Consider the following 18,786-nt stretch of genomic DNA (forward strand, 5'->3'; position numbering starts at 1 on the left):
AAAGATTGTGACTACAATGTATAGGAATAGTAATGGCTTTATCCAGTATTTTTGTGGTGTAAAGGATAGTAAGGATACACACTGAAGACAATCTACAGATTGGAAACACTTCTGTTGTCTTTTAAGAATAGAGAAGCAATGATAATATGAGTATCTCATACTCAGTGTCATCGTACTTAGTACATCACTTATTTGCCAGATCAGAAATTTTAAGTTGTAACGATCAAGTTAGTAGTCTATTAAAGTCTTAAAGGTTCTCTATCACATAAAATTATCTTCCCCCGGGCTCAACGCATATGTATATAAATAAAACAATAAAATTTCCATATCTGAGTCATATGTTTCTGACTCATTTTTATAAGCAAGATCTGACTCATTTTTTTAAAAATCTGCTTGGCCAAATGAGAACAAAATTCCTTCACAAAGATGATTCATTTACTGTTTAGAAGGTATATGAACATGGCCATTAGGGGGTGATGTTCCTGAAACAAAACTACCCAAATTAATAAATTGTTTCTATGCATGACTTTTCTCTTATTTTCATCATGGTATATGAGTTCTATCTTCAGAGTATTCATTTGAATCATCGTCATCTATGCCAATGTAAGAACAGAACTTGGCTCTCTACAACTTAACGTAACGAGGAGCAAAAAGGAAAGTAATATTAGAGAAAGGAAATGAATAGGCGTTATTTTGCATAAGGTCTGCACTAAGTTAAAACCTAAACCAACGGAAGTTACCACCACTATGCTAGATGGGAGTGCTTCGGTGACATGTGCTTGCTTTTGAGAAAATCAGAATTCTTCAGATTAGTACTTGGTATAATTACTATGTTTATTTTATGTTTACCTGAATTTTTCAAAGTCCATGAAGGTGAGTGATCAGCTTTTAAAATAGCCTTTCATTTATCCTACAGTCTGGTTGCAATTGAAAAGTTGGCACATACTTTCTTAAAAGCGATGGTTAGGATGCTATACTCATATGGACTTTGCAAAGCATATAGATTTTTTTGTTAGATTTTTAACCAACAGAGTTAATTATATGCAGTAATTTAAAAGGAGTTTGTCTTTCATTTACGTACACTGCAATTTTTTTGGTAACTTTCCATGCAACTGTACTTTTACTATCTTCATCATGAAGAGAATAGTTAAAATACATATGGTTCTTCTATAGCAGGTACTCATGTCTGAAAACTGATTTTTTTAAAAAGTTTCTATACTTAAATGCCTGTAAAACTTTGTACAATTACTATCTGGTATGAAATACTGTCTGTGAAAGAGATATGCAGTGGCAACCTGAAAAAATTAAAGTGGAATAGGTGTAACTGCGTGAAGCAAATCTTTTAATATAAATGCCAAGTACCTCTTGGTAATCCTGAAGGCTGATACTGGATTTAGGATGAATGCAAAATATATGTGTGGAAGTTATGCATTCAGTGGTCTCTTAAAAATCCATAAATAAATTAATATTAAAACAGTTTTGTCACATCCATTCCTAAGTAATCTTTTGAATAGATAAATGTTATCATAAAAAAGCATCCATTTGACAAATGGTGTGTATTGCTAGGCATCATGAAATAAATTACTTATGAAGCATAATTTTCCAGAAAAAAAAAAAAAAAAAAAAAAGATTAGGTTACTTGTATTTACATTTCTGTTTTCATTAACCACAAAGATTAAATATGACAATAACTAGAATATAATCTATAAATTTTCATAGTTTATAAATGAACAAACTTAGTAAGGTGAGACAAGTTTCAAATACCATAAAATTGATGAGTCAGTTTAAGATGTTGGAATAATTAATGTTTTACCTCTGTGCAGAAGTAATCAAAGTATCTGCTAGCACAGACTATGCAAATAAACAATGACATGCTATTACCAGAAGAAAACATTGACCTTACTGTCAAACATCAGAGAGTGAATAATTTCATTTTAATGGGATTGGATTTTATGTGGAAAAACACTCTGCAAATAGAGGCTTAATAAGGGAATTTTATAATCACAGAACTTCCAGACATGAAGCATGTGGGTTACAGATCTTTGAATATACAGCAGTTTCCTAGAGACGCTTTGCACGGTTTCATCTCAGTGATCCTCTTACCTCTTCAGGCTGTCTGTGTTCAGATTTCACAAAACCCTTTCCACATTCCTAGTGATGTTTCCATTTGGGAAGGTGCTTCCCCATCCTGCAGTAAAGGGACAAGCCTCTTGTGGGTACAGCGCTCTGTCTGCCATGTAATCCCTGGGGAAAGTCTAGTCTTTTTGCAGCCCTTCTTACAGTGTTTGACAATCTATACCCCTCCCTAGAAAGTCCACACTCCTGTGGGTTGGAAGAAAATAAAGTTTCCTGATGCTAGGTTATAATTTGAATGGCTTTCTCAGCAGAGATCTTTCAAGAGGATGATAACCACCCCCCCTAACAGGACAGCATTCAAACTTTTTCTACTCAGGTAACATGCCTTTTACATATCCACAACATGGCTCACAGGCAGCTCTGGAGCCTATTTAGCTGTGTGTGAAGTTCAAAATGGACTTCACAGTGCTGTACGTAGAGTGCTGCACAGCACAGTCAGCGGATTCCCAAGTCTGCGTAGAAATTTCTTGGTGAAAGGGCTGTGGTAGGGAATTAGCATTAGTTGACCTTGAAAGCTGTAGCAGTGGTTTTTATACTGGTTGCCCAGATGCACGCACGCCTTGCCATGAGAGCAGAGTGAGCATTCATTTTCCATTCCTGGCTCACCTCCACGGAGAAGCTCTGCATAAAACGCCTCCTTCCACTGGAAGAATTTGACCTCGAGAGCCTGTTCCGCTACAGGCTGCGTGGGTCAGATTGTAAGCATTTCAAGGAAAATGTTTTGCCTTGCCTCAAGGAAAGATCAAGCCCTAAATTTTGTCTGACATTTTTCCTTTTTGTATTAAAATTAATTATTTTCTTACCTACACAGGAAGCGTATTTTACATTTCAATTTATTAGGTTTTATAAGGAGTTTATGACTCACTGATGTAGTGTTAGTAAAGTGACGATAATTGACTTTGGCATTGAATTTTGGATTTTATTTCTGTATGGTGTCTGAAATCCTTCACTGAACCGTTTCTGAGGTCAGCTTGCTGCTATGTGAGCACAGGTGGCCTGTTGAAGCTGTCAGATTGCAGCTGAACACTGGAGCAATTAAAGGCTATGTTTTTCCCTCTATACATAAGGATTTATGAACATATTACTCCTATTACTCATAATGGCAGTTAGACGCAAAATTTTCTCTTCACAGCGATGCAAGGGTACTACTAGAATTGGAAGCTCAGCTACAAAACTGTAGGCTAGTGCTGTATAAACTCTGGGAAGTGGTTATTTGTATTCATAAATACATATTTCATATCATGATCTCAGAAGTCTTTTATTCTTAATTTTTTTTCATATTGAAAAAACAGTTCAAATTTAACTCAAGTAAAAATGCATGACTTGTACAATAAAGCCCTACTTTAATGTGGAAGACAGCTAAAATAACACTCATTAATAATTAATTCTATGTGTTTTTTACTACTTGCCAGAACAGCATTAATGTACTCTAGGTACAGTAATTTGATACTGAAATTTGACTATGAATACCAAACTAATGGTCATAATTAAGATTCGTGTTTGTTGACTGACTATAAGAGAATGTGAAGGGTGTGGTTGGAGGATTCAGCAGCGTTTCTGTGTATTTTCACTGTGTGGTTTCAATGTCATAGAATCACAGAATGGTTTGGGTTGGAGGGAACCTTAAAGACCATCCAGCTCCAACCCCCTGCCATGGGCAGGGACACCTTCCACCAGACCAGGTTGCTCAAAGCCCCGTCCAGCCTGGCCTGGAACCCTGCCAGGGAGGGGGCAGCCACAGCTGCTCTGGGCAACCTGTGCCACTGGCTCACCACCCTCACAGGAAAGAATTTCTGCCTTATATCTAACCTAAATCAACCCTCTTTCAGTTTAAAACTGTTACCCCTTGTTCTATCACTACCCTCCCTGATGAAGAGTCCCTCCCCATCTTTCCTGTAGCCCCCTTTAAGTACTGGAAGGCCTCTATAAGGTCTCCCCAGAGCCTTCTCTTCTCCAGGCTGAACAACCCCAACTCTCTCAGCCTGTCCTCACAAGGGAGGTGCTCCAGTACCCAATTATCTTTGTGGCCTTCTCTGGACCCACTTGAGCAGGTCCATGTCCTTCTTATGTTGGGGGCTCCAGAGCTGGACACAGATGGGGTCTCACCAGAGCAGAGCAAAGGGGGAGAATCACCTCCCTAAGCCTAATGGTCACATTTCTCCTCATGCAGCCCAGGAAAGAATGTCATCATTGGAATTAATGTTTTCATTATGATTATAACTTTTTTAAAACATAATTGCACTGGTGCATTGCAACTGCACAGTTCCAGGGCTAAGTTCCCCCTCCAAACATGAGTGCTTTTATCTTTAAGTGCAATCAAATTGGACCAGCTTTGAAACAGGAATGTGACTAGATACCATCACAAATTCAAGTTAGTATTACAAGAGCTTCCATACAATTCAGCAATGAAATCCAGCACCTGGGTTGTGGGAAGAGTCTGTGCTTGCTTTGTCTCACTCGTTGATGCATTCAATACGCTGCCATAGCCCTCAAGAAAGAAAGTGCATTTCACTGTAATATGGTTAAAGGATCTGTTACATGATGCTTCCATGCATGTATTTGTCCACATTTCCTATATGACTGTCTTGCTAATATAGTACTCTTTTTTTTTTTTTTTACAGATAACACTGTAATTGTGTCATGCATGGATACCTGTTCATCAAATAACATCACTTTTCCACTTTGTACTTTTAACAATTCTTGCAAAAGATCAGTGCAACAAAGCAGAGAAAACCAGACTATTTTACTGAAGGTCGTTTTAAATCATTCTAGTTTCCAAAATATTCCATGTATTTGCCTGCCCTCCAGGAAGGAACAACAATCCCATACTAAATACACAGAGTGTGAATACAGGAGAGATGTGAACATTGATCATCAAGGATCATGGTCGGTAGATAAAAAAAGTAAGTAGGGGAAGCAGAAATACTTCATTTTGAAGTAGTTAATTGCAACATGAAAGGCATGTTTTTATTTTGTAGTTAAAAGAAAATTATAGTATGCTGCTGGTTCTCTACAGTCTTTGTAAATCTACAAACAATGTTTTTTTTTAGCTTGTCTTTGCATGGCTAGAAAATGTAGGTTTTATGTCAGATTCTCAATGGCATTCATTTCTGGCTGTCAGTGAAACATCAAGGGCAAAATAATGATTTATTTTCTTTGAGGATCTTGTATAAATCATGTGTGTGTGTGTGATTATCTTTATGGGCTTTGTATTGGTCTGGAAGGAGGGTGCTGCAAGAAAAGAGTGCCTTATCCAGAAACCTCTGGAATATTTCTGTTGCAAGTTTGACCTCTGCCATCTGGCTTTTATGAACACTCTTATATCCCCATATTTATTCTTTTATTCTTGATAAATTGTCTGAAATATTTATTTTTAAGGAGTTGTAGTTTCTGATCAGTTTTCATGCTGAATTTGCTTTTAAATGTCATTGCGGAACTCTACCTGCAGATTGATGATATTATATGAAGATAGGTTGTGAGTCAGTATCTGAAAAACTAATTCAAAGATGGTAACTATTCAGATGGGAGCTATACAAGAAATAACCATTTTTGTGCTTGTAGTCTATGATATCCACAACTGTGTAGTATCAGAAATGACATTGCATGTTTCATAGAAGGCAGCACTGAATAAGGATTGGCACAGCAGTACAGAGAAGTGTTCAGCAACACCCACATCTTTTTGGAGCAATAGCAGCGTATTCCTTCTGTGCCACATACACTTGAAAAGTTATCTGGAAAGCTTGGGGGAAGAGGGTGCCCCTGAATTTTGTTTTCCTAACATTGTCAGCAACAGGGGCAACAGGCCAAATCCTGAATATAAGAAATGCAGTTCTTTTCCAACTGCATAATTTTCTTCTTACAACATAGCTGTCTTAACAAGTATGGAAAATAACAAAACAAAACAAATGTGGATAAACTCTGTTTTCAGTTATACCTATACAACTCTTAACACTTTTGACAATGTCTCACCCAGCTATGTTTCTTGCTAACGTTGTGCAAGTCTCACAGCTTATGTGTTTGAAGTGAAACAAGGACCTTCTGCAACTGATAGCAGATAGACTAGATGTACACTTCAAATCTGTACCATCACATGGCTTTTATTTGTTTTTTAAATTTTTCATAGCCTGATTTTTCTCTGTTACCTTTGACAACAGAGAACAAAACAACAAAAAACTGAAAAGCTCTGAAGCTGGTAGTAAAGCAAAAAAGGGGCTATAATTTGCAGGGGAAATATATTTTGTATAGATAATCAGTACTCTTCAGATTTGATCAGAATAACTTTACATGCTATCTTTTTGTCCATTTTATCATAGTCAATAACGTAAAATCCTACTGTATGTTTTTGCAAATGAGAGAATTTATTTTGTTGTTCTTTCTGAGAGTTGTCTCTTTGTTTACCATGTTATGTAACACTTTTGTTTTAATTTTTATTTCCAAAAGCAAAAGGCTCACTTGAAGTGAAAAGGGAAGATGTTATTTACTTTTATAAATATTTTAATTTCACTACGGTTTCCAAGAAAGAAGTAGACCATAATACTCACTACCTCCTGGAAATCCACATCAACAGTTCTATAGTCAGAGGAAGAAATGCCGAAGAATACCTAAATCATTCCTGTCTAATGGCAATGATGGAAGACCAAAATGACTGCATGAATATTTCACTGCATCTGAAGTCTTCCATGGAATGTAAGTTACAAAGGAGAGTCAGAATGGAAATCAAACCAGAAACAATATAAATCTTGCAAAAAATCTTCAGTAGGTAGTTCTCTGCTTTCAGCAGCCATTTGAAAGTATGTAAGCAAGAAGAAAATACGATTTTGATCATCCCTTAGTAAAAGATCATCTTTAGTAGGTAACTGACAGGTTTTTTAGAGATTTAAAGCAGGTTTAGCTGGGTTTGTTTTCTTTTTTTTTTTTTTTCCTAGAAGCAACACAGCAAAGTAAGTGTCTGTACATTTTTTTTGCTAAGCGGTGACAGACTCACAAATTGCATGTATGACAAAACCTGGAATTACATTTTTTCTTCTCCCCTCCTTGACAGTGGCATAACCCTGTTGTCTTGGAGGTAAATTAAAAAATTCCTGTTAACTTCAGTGGCAGAAGAACCAGGAGACAGGTTTGACTTTTCTTACTGTCGTACTGCAATATCCTAGTATACAGCCTTTTTACAGTACACTTAAAAGAGAAATCTTCAGCTGAACTAGGATTAGTTTTCCCAGAGGACAGCCTGTCAGCTTTTTAAATTTCCCTTTGTGCTGCAGGAGTTTTTTGGCTGATTGCCTGACCACAGTCAGGGCTTCCAGCCTGTCTATATGCAACATTTGCCATCTGGGAATTGCTGAATTATTACATTCATTTAGTTTTGTATGGCAAACGCATTTTATGCTGTACCTTTGCTGGAAAAAACAACATGTTTTGGAGTTGCCTAAGCCTAAAATAAGTCCAGGTAAAATCTTAGAGAAGAGAGGGCAGCTTAGGGTTTTTTTAAAATAAGTAGGTCTAGCTATGGAAGGAGTATAGTTTGTAACCTGCTTGTGTCAAAGCTAACCACCCTTTGCTGATGGTGATTTACCTGGGAAGTAATCTCAAATTAACAATAAAAATTAACAATGCATCTTTTTTCTATTTACTTCAAAACAAAGGTAAAGAGGTGCTCTGGGCTTTTACTAAACCAGGTTGATATACAAGTCATTACATGTCACTACAAGATGGGGTAGAGTACTCTGTTTGAAAGGAGCCTAAATGACTGTATAAAAGATATTTTTAGTTCTGAATTAGGAGGGAAGAGCTGTTCTTACCTCAAAGAGCCATGGGGTTATTGGCAGTTACCTCATGACTTCTTCTCAGTGGAGAAGATACACAAAGGAAGTTGATGTAGGTCTAATTATACTATTCTAAGTCAAGGAAATTAAAACAGTAATTTGGCTATAGTCTGTAATTTAATTTTATATGAGTAATAGTAACATGGGGTTTTTTTAAATAGTTGTTTGACAATGCTAAGTTATGCATTAACATGCAGCTGCCAAAGAAGTTTGAAAGGTCTTTTGAGCAACTGGGGATTAAAGTTCTCCACATCCTTTCTCTGTGGTATATAGTCCTGACTTGTACTAGTTGCTGAACTAATTCCCTGTGGAATGTGGGTGCATTTCTGCTGCAACTGTTGTCCAAAAGAGCAGCCGACCTCCTACGTGCAGTCCCATGCTGATTCTCCCCCAAGCTAGAAAAACTAGTTAAAAAAAATCCCCAGAGTTGGTGACATTTCCTCACTTTTTGATAAGAAAATTTCTGTATGTAGAATCTTACCTTCTCCTGTATATGAAGATGGACCAGGAGGTTGAGAATGCCAGTACAGGCCAGTGTTGGACGGTGAACCAATTCCTTCTGTGCTCCATCCAAATAAAGAGGGGATATATATTACCCTTGTTCTGCCTCAAATATAAATGTTGATCTTTGAAGCATTTTCTTCCTGGCTGAGTTGCATATAGCAGTTTATACAAATAGGAAATGTTTTAATTCACTTAGCTACATATAACTATTTCAGACATGGAGAGGTAGATACAGGTGAAAATGAAGCTAGATTATGGACAGGAAACTTAATTTCAAACAACAAAGAAAGCTGAAAGAAAAAGGAATAATCTCATAATTTGTTTTAATTTTTTTTTTCTCTGGGGATAGGCATGGTCAAAAAACATACCACGATCGAATGTTCTGTTTTTCTCTGCCAATGATTTCCTGTTTCATTTTCTCTCTTCTACATTTTATGGACAGATCCAATGTGTATGACAAAGATCATCTGGCTCACTATGATTCCAGTAGTTTTTGTGTTTACTATTTCAATCGTCATCTACAAAATAGTTCAAGAAAATGAACAAAACTGTAAGTAACAAAAAGATAATCTGCATGAATTTAAATTTCTATGCAATGAAAAATGTATTTATTGACAATAACAAAGCTGTTGATTATTAATGTGGTTCAGACATCAGTATTTTAATTGTAATAGCGTAAAAGGTTCTTATAGAGGGACTGAAATACTCCAATGACTGATACTATCACCTCTCACCTCTGAATTGTGGATGCAAATCCAAGCTTGTTGATGGTGAATGAAATACAGGTTTTTTGACAGATGCTTGGTGGCCTTTGATCCGTAGTGATATGAACTTCTGTTTTCAGACTGATTCCAGTAGATAAAACAATTATAGTTGAACCTTATTGAGGGTCTTAAGCAGAAATGCCAGTGACCAATGTAAGCAGAGTGAAATACCCTTTCATTACTGAAGATGATTCATCTAGGTCATGGTCAAGAAAAATTACAGGATAGATATGAGGAGATATGCACTCATGTCTCTGCCCTAAGAACTGGTTATCTAAATTCAGTGGTGGTGTAATCCCATACAGGTCAACCAAGCTGTGCCTCCTTAACCCCAGAGCTGAATTAAGACTGGATACCATTTCTTCTATTTGCTGTTATTCCACCAAAGAAAATATTGCTGTGATTTCTGAGTCGGCACTACTGACTATTCCAAGTGAATAAAACTTTGCTATGAAAGAACTTGTCCTTGATTCAGAGACTGAAACAATTGTTTCTACAGAATGCCTTCACCAACCAAGACAGGCTCTTGCTATGCAATTCACTTGGGATATAGGCTGAAGTCAGATTTACAGTATTTCTTCTAGCAATATACAGTGAAGAAAGCAAGAATAAAAGTGTAGGAGTACCCTGAGCTTGAGACTATTGAGCAATCAAGGTGAAGTTCTCTGCACAAAAAGAATGCAGAAAATTGACTGCTTGTCAGCTGCTGGTCCTTTTTTTTCATCCCAAGTCAGAGGTAGGTGGTACAGGGAGCACACTCTCTTTCATCAGTGTGGAAAGAGTGTTACTTCACCTGTTACCCGAGATAATTGCTCTTAGATGCTTTTCACTGCAATTTCCTGAGACCTTCTGCCTGTGTCAGCCCTGAGTAGGCAGAATGTCTCTGGACAACCAGCATTTAGCCACTATTACCAGGCAGACGTCCGTTCGCCTTGTAGTCCAGAGCTGCTGAATGGAGACCTTGGTCACAGGGGTAATAAACAATTGATAAGCCATATCCATTCCTCTGATCATCCCTACTGTATCCACAGGCAGTTTTGTAATGAAAGAGCAATAGGAGTCTAGCTTTAATCATAACTGAAGGAAGAAGAGTACCCACACACAAAATGTTTCTGTGATTTTTTGGCATAATGTAAATATTTTATGCATATATTTTTAATGAATAAGCAAAATAATTGCTTCAAATGGCAAATCTGCGCCCCTCTCCAAATGATTAAAGAAACTCTTTTATCTTGCTTAAAATACATGATCTTTTACTTATTGCTAGAACCAAATTTTGAGGCCTATTTTATTCATATAAGTAGGCTATTATAAGTAAGGCTTTTTATATATAAGTAGGGTATTAAGTGCTCTAATTTGAAGGACTTTTATTTGCAATTTGAAAGCTACCTACAAATATCATGAGTATGATTTTCTATGCTTTGAGTCATAACATCCCATTTCTAATGCAGAACTATTAGTAGTGATGATTAATGATTTACTGCCTTCATTCTTAAACATCAGATTTCCATTAAATGCAGGTTTTTCAGAACTGTCATGGGCACAAGCAGGGAGGAAAAGATGCCCTTTGGAGGCTTCTAATTACTGATTTGCTTTTAGAATACATTTTCCATTAATAGAGGAATAGTGGTTTTATTAATTAAATTTATAACATATAACATTATAAATAACATCAGCATGTTACTGATAAAAAGACAAGTACATAAAAATTAGATTTAAGGATTATATTCCTTATTTGTATATATTATGACGCCATATTTAATTGCAAGTCTACATACTGCTTTTTTCAGTGGTGTCTAAAGATTGCAGCAGAATATTACTATGTGACTAAAACAGCTGCTAAGAATTTTTCCAGTCATAATTCAGTTAGTAGATTTTCTCATAATTTCTGAGCACCACCGAAAGCTATTAAGAAATATGGAATTATTCATTTCCTCTTGAGACTTTTCAAGATGTTCTGCTAGGCAGACTCTGAGACTCTTTGAAACATTAATTAAGTTATTTCCATGAGTGCTTAAAATGAAATATCCAAATAAACTTGGTGGAGCTTGAAACCAATCCATGACAAAGGACCTAAATTAGAAATGAGTCCTTTTGCCTTTTCCCTTCCACTCTTGTCTTACAGCCACTTCCAGAGCTTCCTTTGACATTAACTGTTACAGTGCATGCTTAGGGCTTCAGCACATTAGATATTCACTGGTTATTCATTAAAAAATCATGACCTAAATAATGCTACTGATTTAATGAATTTCTTAAAGATGAAGTTTTCTAGTGTTCTCAAAATAAAAAGATAAAAATCAATTTTGTTATGTAGAATTGGAGCGAGCCTGTCATCAGAAGCTGGCTGAGCCCTGAACTGCAGTCGTTGTGGAACAGGCTTAACCACAGCAGCTGCACAATCATCTGCAGTAACGCCATCAAGAGCCCAGTATTAGAGACTGGCAGAAGGATGGAAAGATAGAGGAGATTATAAACTGGGTGCTGAGGAACAGTCAGAGGTTTTCAACCCAGCTCTTCCTTTCTCTGAGTGGTGTAGAGCTTGCTCTCAGACTGTGCTTTCAAAGATGAACACCCCACCATTGCAAAGAATCTGTCAGCTTCCTAGCATAGTACTGGAACATGTACTTTTTCAGTAATCTTCCAGAATTTGTTCAAGGCACACAATACAGAAAAAGGAAGGAATAATTTGAAAGGGCCAAACCTAAATGGAATTTACAGAAAATTTAATTCAGGAAAATATAAAACATCTGGCCCTTGGTTTTCCTCATCACCTTATTTCAAAACCTTGCTGTTTCTTCATGAAGGGTGTTCAACAGTTTAAGAATAAGGGATTTAGCAGCTTTTCTTCTAATCAGTGCTGTATGTAATTCTATAGCTGAGGATAACATATTTTTTTTAAAACAGATTGTAAACACAGAGTTGCATCATCAGTTTCTACTGTTCTAAGAAGAGTGGGTTCCAGACATGCAAGAAGAACCATATCTGCTACTAAAATTCATCCTTTTTCTGGTAAGTAATATAAAAGTAAAATAAAAACCTAACAAATCTTGAGGCATGAGGAGGTTAAGAAAGACCTTTTAAGTATTTCCTGTCAAGGGATGCTTCAAGTCTGTTTCAGAGTTACTTTGATCCTACACAACTTTGATCTCGCCTATGTTATAGAAATATTTTTATATCGTAAAAAATACTTCTGACAATAAACCTATGAGAAGACTAAGGTATATCATATGGGAATTCTTCTCCAAGTCTTACAAATGTGTTTCATTAATGACTTTGTGTTCTTTACCTCCTTGTAATTTTTGGCCATGTTCTGTGGCACATTTGATGTTTGGCAGCTGAGTGCTTTGTGTGTGTATGAAAACTATACAGATGTGTACATATGTGTATGTATGCTCTATGTGTTTATGACCCTTAATAAAATCTGCTACCAAAGGATGGAATGGATAGCTGTAGCAGGACTCAGAGGATCACTCTTTTGGCACTTTGTAGCCTACATCTAGGGAAAAATTTCCACAAAGTTCAATTTTCTAGTTTCAGATAGGAAATAAAATGTGGTTTTCTGAGACTGTAGTATATTTAGCACAGATAAATTAAATGGCCAAACTCAAAGTTTTGGTTCCAGAAATTATGATCTGGTAGCAAATCTCTGTGTGAGAGGAAATTAGGAGCAGTAGCTCTGAGTGTTACTGATATTGCTTGAAGAGTCGTATGCTTTAATATAAATTCTATGGATTCTGGTTTTATGAAGGGAGCTCTATCTTTAAAAATAACATGAACAGATAGAATAATAGCTCTGAATGGCAAACCAACCTCCTTCCATAACAAGAACAACTACAAAGCCAGCAAATGGAAAAATGATTTTAAGTTTGGCTAGGCTTGGGTACTTTGCTGTTTGTCTTGTTAATTCTTCAGGAAGAAGAGAAGACTCAATAATTTCTCTCTACAACTCAGTGATTCATGGCATTTCAATTTTACCTAGAAAAGAGTACGTAGCTTCTTGTCTGTCTGAACTCTCCTGCGAGTACAATTTATGCTCATCACTTCTAAAGCACTGGCTACCTCTAAGATATATTTATGAGCTCATTATTTTCATCCTGCAGGAAAGGAATTGTCTTTCTGACATCTTTTGTCTTGAGTAGCTTCACTAATACCATACCTGTTTTATCAGCATGTTCAAATGGCATTTTTAATGTTGTATATCCAAAGGCATTTTTGATGATGGAGTTTTATGGAAATTCAAATTTAGTTTTACTAGATTTTACTGAAGAGTATAAGAATCCCTTATTGGTTTGTCATTCTTACTTCTAAGTTCTTCCCACTTCAATCTATCCATTTAACGCAGAAAGATGCTTAGTTGTATGAACTGCTATAATGAGCTTTATTTTAATATGAAATTCCTTGATTTCACACACCATAATTCCAGTCTGTGCAATTTCCCCAATTTATACCAATATAAATTAAAATGGAATCAAGACTATATGAAAAGAGTTTATTCTTTCCACAGCTGCTAAGGTTAAGATTTGCTACTGTGATAATGGATTATAAATAAATCTAGATGACTTCTTCAACAGCCCTTCATAATATTTTTGCTATCGTTAGTGCATAGCTTGAAACAAAACATTGAGATCCACTGTAGACAATACAACCACACCTGGAAACAAATGAGACTAAATAACTATATATCTGAGAGGATGTGACAGTATATCATATAGATGAAAAGATGTATAGGTACTACTAGAAGGTTATTCAAAGTTCAGAAAGCATAAGGTAAGAAAAAGAAGGAAACTTATACTTCAAGAATGAGAATGATTTCCTAGGTAGGCTCAGGAAATTACTGTCTTAATATCACCGTGGCCCTACAAAAAGATAATTTATGACATGGATGCTATTTTTGTGAAACTGTTAGTGGCTCTGTGTACATGAATCATTACCATTAAGTCTGGTGGCCAGAGGAAAGAAGGAAAAGTGTATATATAATACGTTCTCTAGGGTAGGATTAAAGTTACAGTCTTCCAAATTCATGGTACTAGAAAGGACTGAGCATATATAGTGAGAACAGAAGAGCTTGAAAGCATTCTGGTCATAAACGTTGACTAAATGTTGTCTGTGCTGTTAACCCCAAAAAGGATGCACTAGAGCATGGACTGTACAGAGTGAATTTCCTAGACTTTGGTTCTGGTCCTGCCATTGCATTATGTAAAACAGTCCCTCGAATGATACGAATTCACAAAACACAGTTGCCCTTAGATGCAGCCACAAGAAAAGGGAAAAAGTACAGGCTGCTTTTCCTTTAGCGTAAGAAGTAAATATTCTTTAAGCGGCTGCTCTGTATTTCCAGACACAGAGCATTTTCATATCAGTAGTAGTAGCACATGGAAAATAATCCATAGAAGAAAAGTCAATTCCTTGCTTTGTATTCATGACAGAGAATCTTAGGGAGATTCCCATGTAAGAGATTTTTATTGCAAGAATTTCTTTGAGGAGCTTTCTCAAATCAAAGAGGCAGTAAAAAGGTTTTGCAACAACTTAATAAATTAATTATAGCAATTAGAAGGACTAAACAGTATTCCCTACAGTGTTTTAAAAGAAGCCAGATAGAAACTGCTGAACTCTCCTGTGCATTTTACTGCTTAAATCAGCATCAATTCCAGAGAAAGGGGAAGGCAGCTGTACTTACCCTGCTGTTACACCTTTTCCTTAGCCCATTTTCCCTAAAATACTTTAACACTTTTTCCATTATTAGTAACTCATATAGCTATATCCCCCCCCAAAATATGTCTGGGGACATGGTACAGCATTACTTGTTGGGAGCAGGCTAGTGTGTGTGAACTGTACACTATGTTATTAAAACAAGAAAAAGTAGTTGCACTGGAAACAGATTGCATAAATCAGAGTGTTTAATACTGAGACTGAATCTGTCTAGCAGAGTCTTTTCATACTGGAAATTTCATTGAAACAATTATATGGGTTATACTTAAGTGTGAATTTATATTACTAGAAGTCTACCACTATAAATTCCCATGTAGACCTTCTTTTCCTAGCATTAGAATGACATTCCTTGTTTATTTTTATCCTATTTTGAGAGCAGCATAAGGGCTATTGGAAACTAGAATGGGACTGTGCAGACAGGGAATCATATTGTTAATATCATCATGTTACTACTCTATACTCTGTGTGGGCAACCTTAGTTGAAACATAATGTCTTGTTCTACATTGCTCAATCGGTACCCTTCTCTCATTTTCAGTAATTCTCCATCGGCTCACAGAGCCACAGTTTGGTTCATTACATTTTAGGATACAAATACAGGATTCGTTGACTGACTCATCTGGCTCACAGTAACGCAAATTTAATTTAATTCTGATGAATAGTAATTTTATAACTCATCCTGAAAGATGGACATTGCGGGGTCATGGTGACAACCAGGACTCAGAGAATAAAACCTCAGGGTTTCTGGCCTGCAGCTGTTTTCTGGACTGTTTAGACTTTGTGACATCCGTATCATTTGATATAAGTGGGCTTGACAGCTGTAATTTACGCATAAGAAACAAGACAAATTTCCTCTCAGTCATTTGAATTCCTGTATTGTTTTATGTACTATCCTATTGAAATAATAGTTCCTGTCCTACAAGATTAGAGGAAATAGGCAAAATTCTGCCATCTCTCCGATGTGTTGCTACAGTTTCAGGTTTGTTGGTGGGTTGAAAATAGAAACAAACACTGGCTCAGTAATGTCAGGGCTGGCATCCCAGTGAATTCAGGCTCATTCCTCCATGTATTCTGCAATACATATTCTTTTTACCAAAGAGGATGGGCAAGATACATCTTCTACAGCAGCAAATAGATACAAAGACAAGAAAGGAGAAATTTGTTTAATCTTGGCCAAGTAAAGCATCACCTATTCGGTTCTGATCCTCAATTCCTGACATAGCTGAATAATTAATAGTCTTTTTCTCTGCCACTTAGATGAATAATGCTGGGAAAAGCAAAGCTTGTCATAGTATTCAATATTTCACACAGACTTACATGTTTCTGAGCTGCAACATTTCCAGAGAAAAATGTGAAGCCTTATTACCACTTTGAGGCTTTTATTTTTAATTATTTTTCAGATGAGAGGATAAAATCTATAGGATGCAGGTAATTTTAGGGAGCTTTTTGTAGCCCCTACATGCTTTCCATAGAGCACTGATGCACAAGGGGCCATTTCTCAGCTTAGTTTGCATGCATGCAGTACAGTGTTACACCCAGGCTCTGAAGGGACTATCAGCCTACGTTCCCCTTCTCTCCAGGTTTATCCTGAGGGTGAAACAAGATCCATTGCTATTTTTAAAACTACCCCAGTTTTATTTTAACTTTGCTTTTCATATTCAGTTGCTTAATTACCAAGATCCAAACTTTACTTTTTAATTGCGTTTGTAAAGACAGAAGCCCAAATGACATAGTGGAGAAGGGATGTAGCTAAATATAAGTGGCACAGTTCATCCTCTTGTTATGAACTCAGTAGAAGCCCATTTGTAGGTTTACAGAAATTACGGATGGTCAGGGACAGGATAGACCTGCAATTGAAATATTTTTTGTGTTTTGCAGTAGTTCTTTGAAAAATGCATTGGATCAACAGCTCTGAGTTCATTTCCCTGACAATGCTATTTCTGCATTTCTTTATCTGCATCCCAGTAAGGTATCATGTCAGGATCTGTGCTGCCAGTGTGCTAAAGGCATCACCACACCTTTCCCTGCTTCTGAGGGGCACACTGTCATTTTTGTTAATGACTGGATGATACCCAGTAGCCCTCCCTGTGTGTATGACAAGTTAGCTGAGGCCACATCACATGTTCCTGAGTGGCAATTTGAGTTGCCCTTATGTGAAAAAGAATCAGAAAGTCCACACTCTAAATTTCCGTTGTTTCTGCTTAACTGGCCAACTGTAGCTTTTCGTATTTTAGGAGGTCTAGTTAACCCCAAATTTGCATGCTTTTGTATTTTCACTACTAAAAAAATTTCCAACAGCAGTTTAGTTGCCTACCTTCAAGCTGCTTCCCAGGAAGACTGAGGATCAGCAAGTTGTAGTCCCAGTAGCATCAAGAGAAAGGTAAATACAAAACATGGTTAGCACTTTCAGGAGTTCCTGACGTGTATCTGCATCTCTAGGCACTGAAATCCCACTGAAAAACTGGCTGTCCACCTCTTCCTTGTCTTCAGATAGGTCTCAATGATTTTCAGACTCGCAGCTTCAATGTTTTAACACTGCAGATGTACTTGCTGTTTAATAATAGGGATTAAAACTATTTTAACTTTCAATAGTGAAAACCAGCAAACAAGAGATTCTACTTGCTGCACAGACCACAAAGATACTGCCCGTAATTCCTGAACAAGAGCACTGTCATGTGGGTGCATTAACTGTAGAAGGTAAGTATTTATCATACAACTCTGATTATTCTGTTTTGTCTCATATTTTTAGGATTAATAGTATGCAATATCTGCTCAAAATGAATTACTGCTTCTTCTAGCCAGGTATATGAGATGAGAAATTGGAAAATATGTTTTGTGAGAGGTAGATGGGAGGGAAACAAAATCAATTTTCCTTCTGCTACCAAGAGTCATCTATAAGCTAATGTGTTAGCCTTTAAAACCCTGTGTGTCCCTGAAGGGCCCAGTGCAAATTCTGACACTATTTTTCTAGTGTAGAATATTGTGTCCTGGACTTCAGCATTATGATGACATTTGTTTCTGACAAGCACAGAGGACAAAAGCAATTTGCAAATTATCTCTAAAGAAAAGCACATGTTTGAAATAAATAGTTTGCTGATCAAATTCCACAAACAAAAGAAATAGATTGCTCTGTTGTTATTACACCTGTCAGAAGGAATGACAAGAAGTTGGTTTCATCTTGGAAGTAAAACTGGTCCCCCACTTCTAACTTTCTCCAGCCCTTGTACTCCAGTAATTGTTTCAGGAAGTCCAGATGTAAGGAAACAAGTCTGAAAAGAAATGTGCAGTAAGAGATACCTCTTCCTGGCAGTACTTGCAATGCCTAGAAACAGAACAGATGCTATTTGTATAAGCGATACAGACTAACATATCAATTGTATAGACAACATTATGGCTACTTGCACAGATTATGTTACTGTTTATGGTGAATTTTTTAGGTTAAAAGCTTAAGAAGGTCCTTCTTTACATCTATTTAAATTGGTTGGAGTTTTAATCAGTATCATGCTATGCTATCTTTTTAATGTGTTGAAAAAATGGATGTACTGAAGAGTGGTTAGATTTTTGTTCTTTGTGTGAAACCATAAACAGTGCAGTTGTGTGTTGAGAACAGAGCTAAAGAAGAAATTTTGAACAGCATTTCTGACAAAAGATGAGGTACTGCCATAATAAACTAATAATTGAGCTAGATTATTGTTTGGCTTTTGAGAGAGACTATTTGGGTTATAGGACAGTGTATTATAGTAATTAAAAATACTGACCCCTTTTTAAGTGATTCCCATTCGTAGATCTTCTGAGGACTAACAAAGAGGAAAAGTTGTCATCATTACTCTTCTAAAATGAGGATATCAGGAGG

The 18,786-nt window shown here is 36.5% G+C and overlaps 1 protein-coding gene across 1 annotated transcript; it reads left to right on the forward strand.

Moving 5' to 3' along the window:
• Positions 1 to 773: 773 nt before the first annotated feature.
• TMEM156 (transmembrane protein 156) lies at positions 774 to 18,062 on the forward strand. The gene is made up of 6 exons (XM_032999256.2): positions 774 to 873; positions 4,758 to 5,039; positions 6,577 to 6,822; positions 8,905 to 9,012; positions 12,131 to 12,235; positions 17,526 to 18,062. The coding sequence occupies exons 1-6, from the start codon at positions 774 to 776 to the stop codon at positions 17,729 to 17,731; spliced, it is 1,047 nt and encodes a 348-aa protein (XP_032855147.1). The 3' UTR covers positions 17,732 to 18,062.
• The last annotated feature ends 724 nt before the right edge of the window (positions 18,063 to 18,786 follow it).

The sequence above is a fragment of the Tyto alba genome, unplaced genomic scaffold, assembly GCF_018691265.1.
Source record: "Tyto alba isolate M040663 unplaced genomic scaffold, T.alba_DEE_v4.0 Super-Scaffold_6, whole genome shotgun sequence".
Classification (NCBI taxonomy): domain Eukaryota; kingdom Metazoa; phylum Chordata; class Aves; order Strigiformes; family Tytonidae; genus Tyto; species Tyto alba.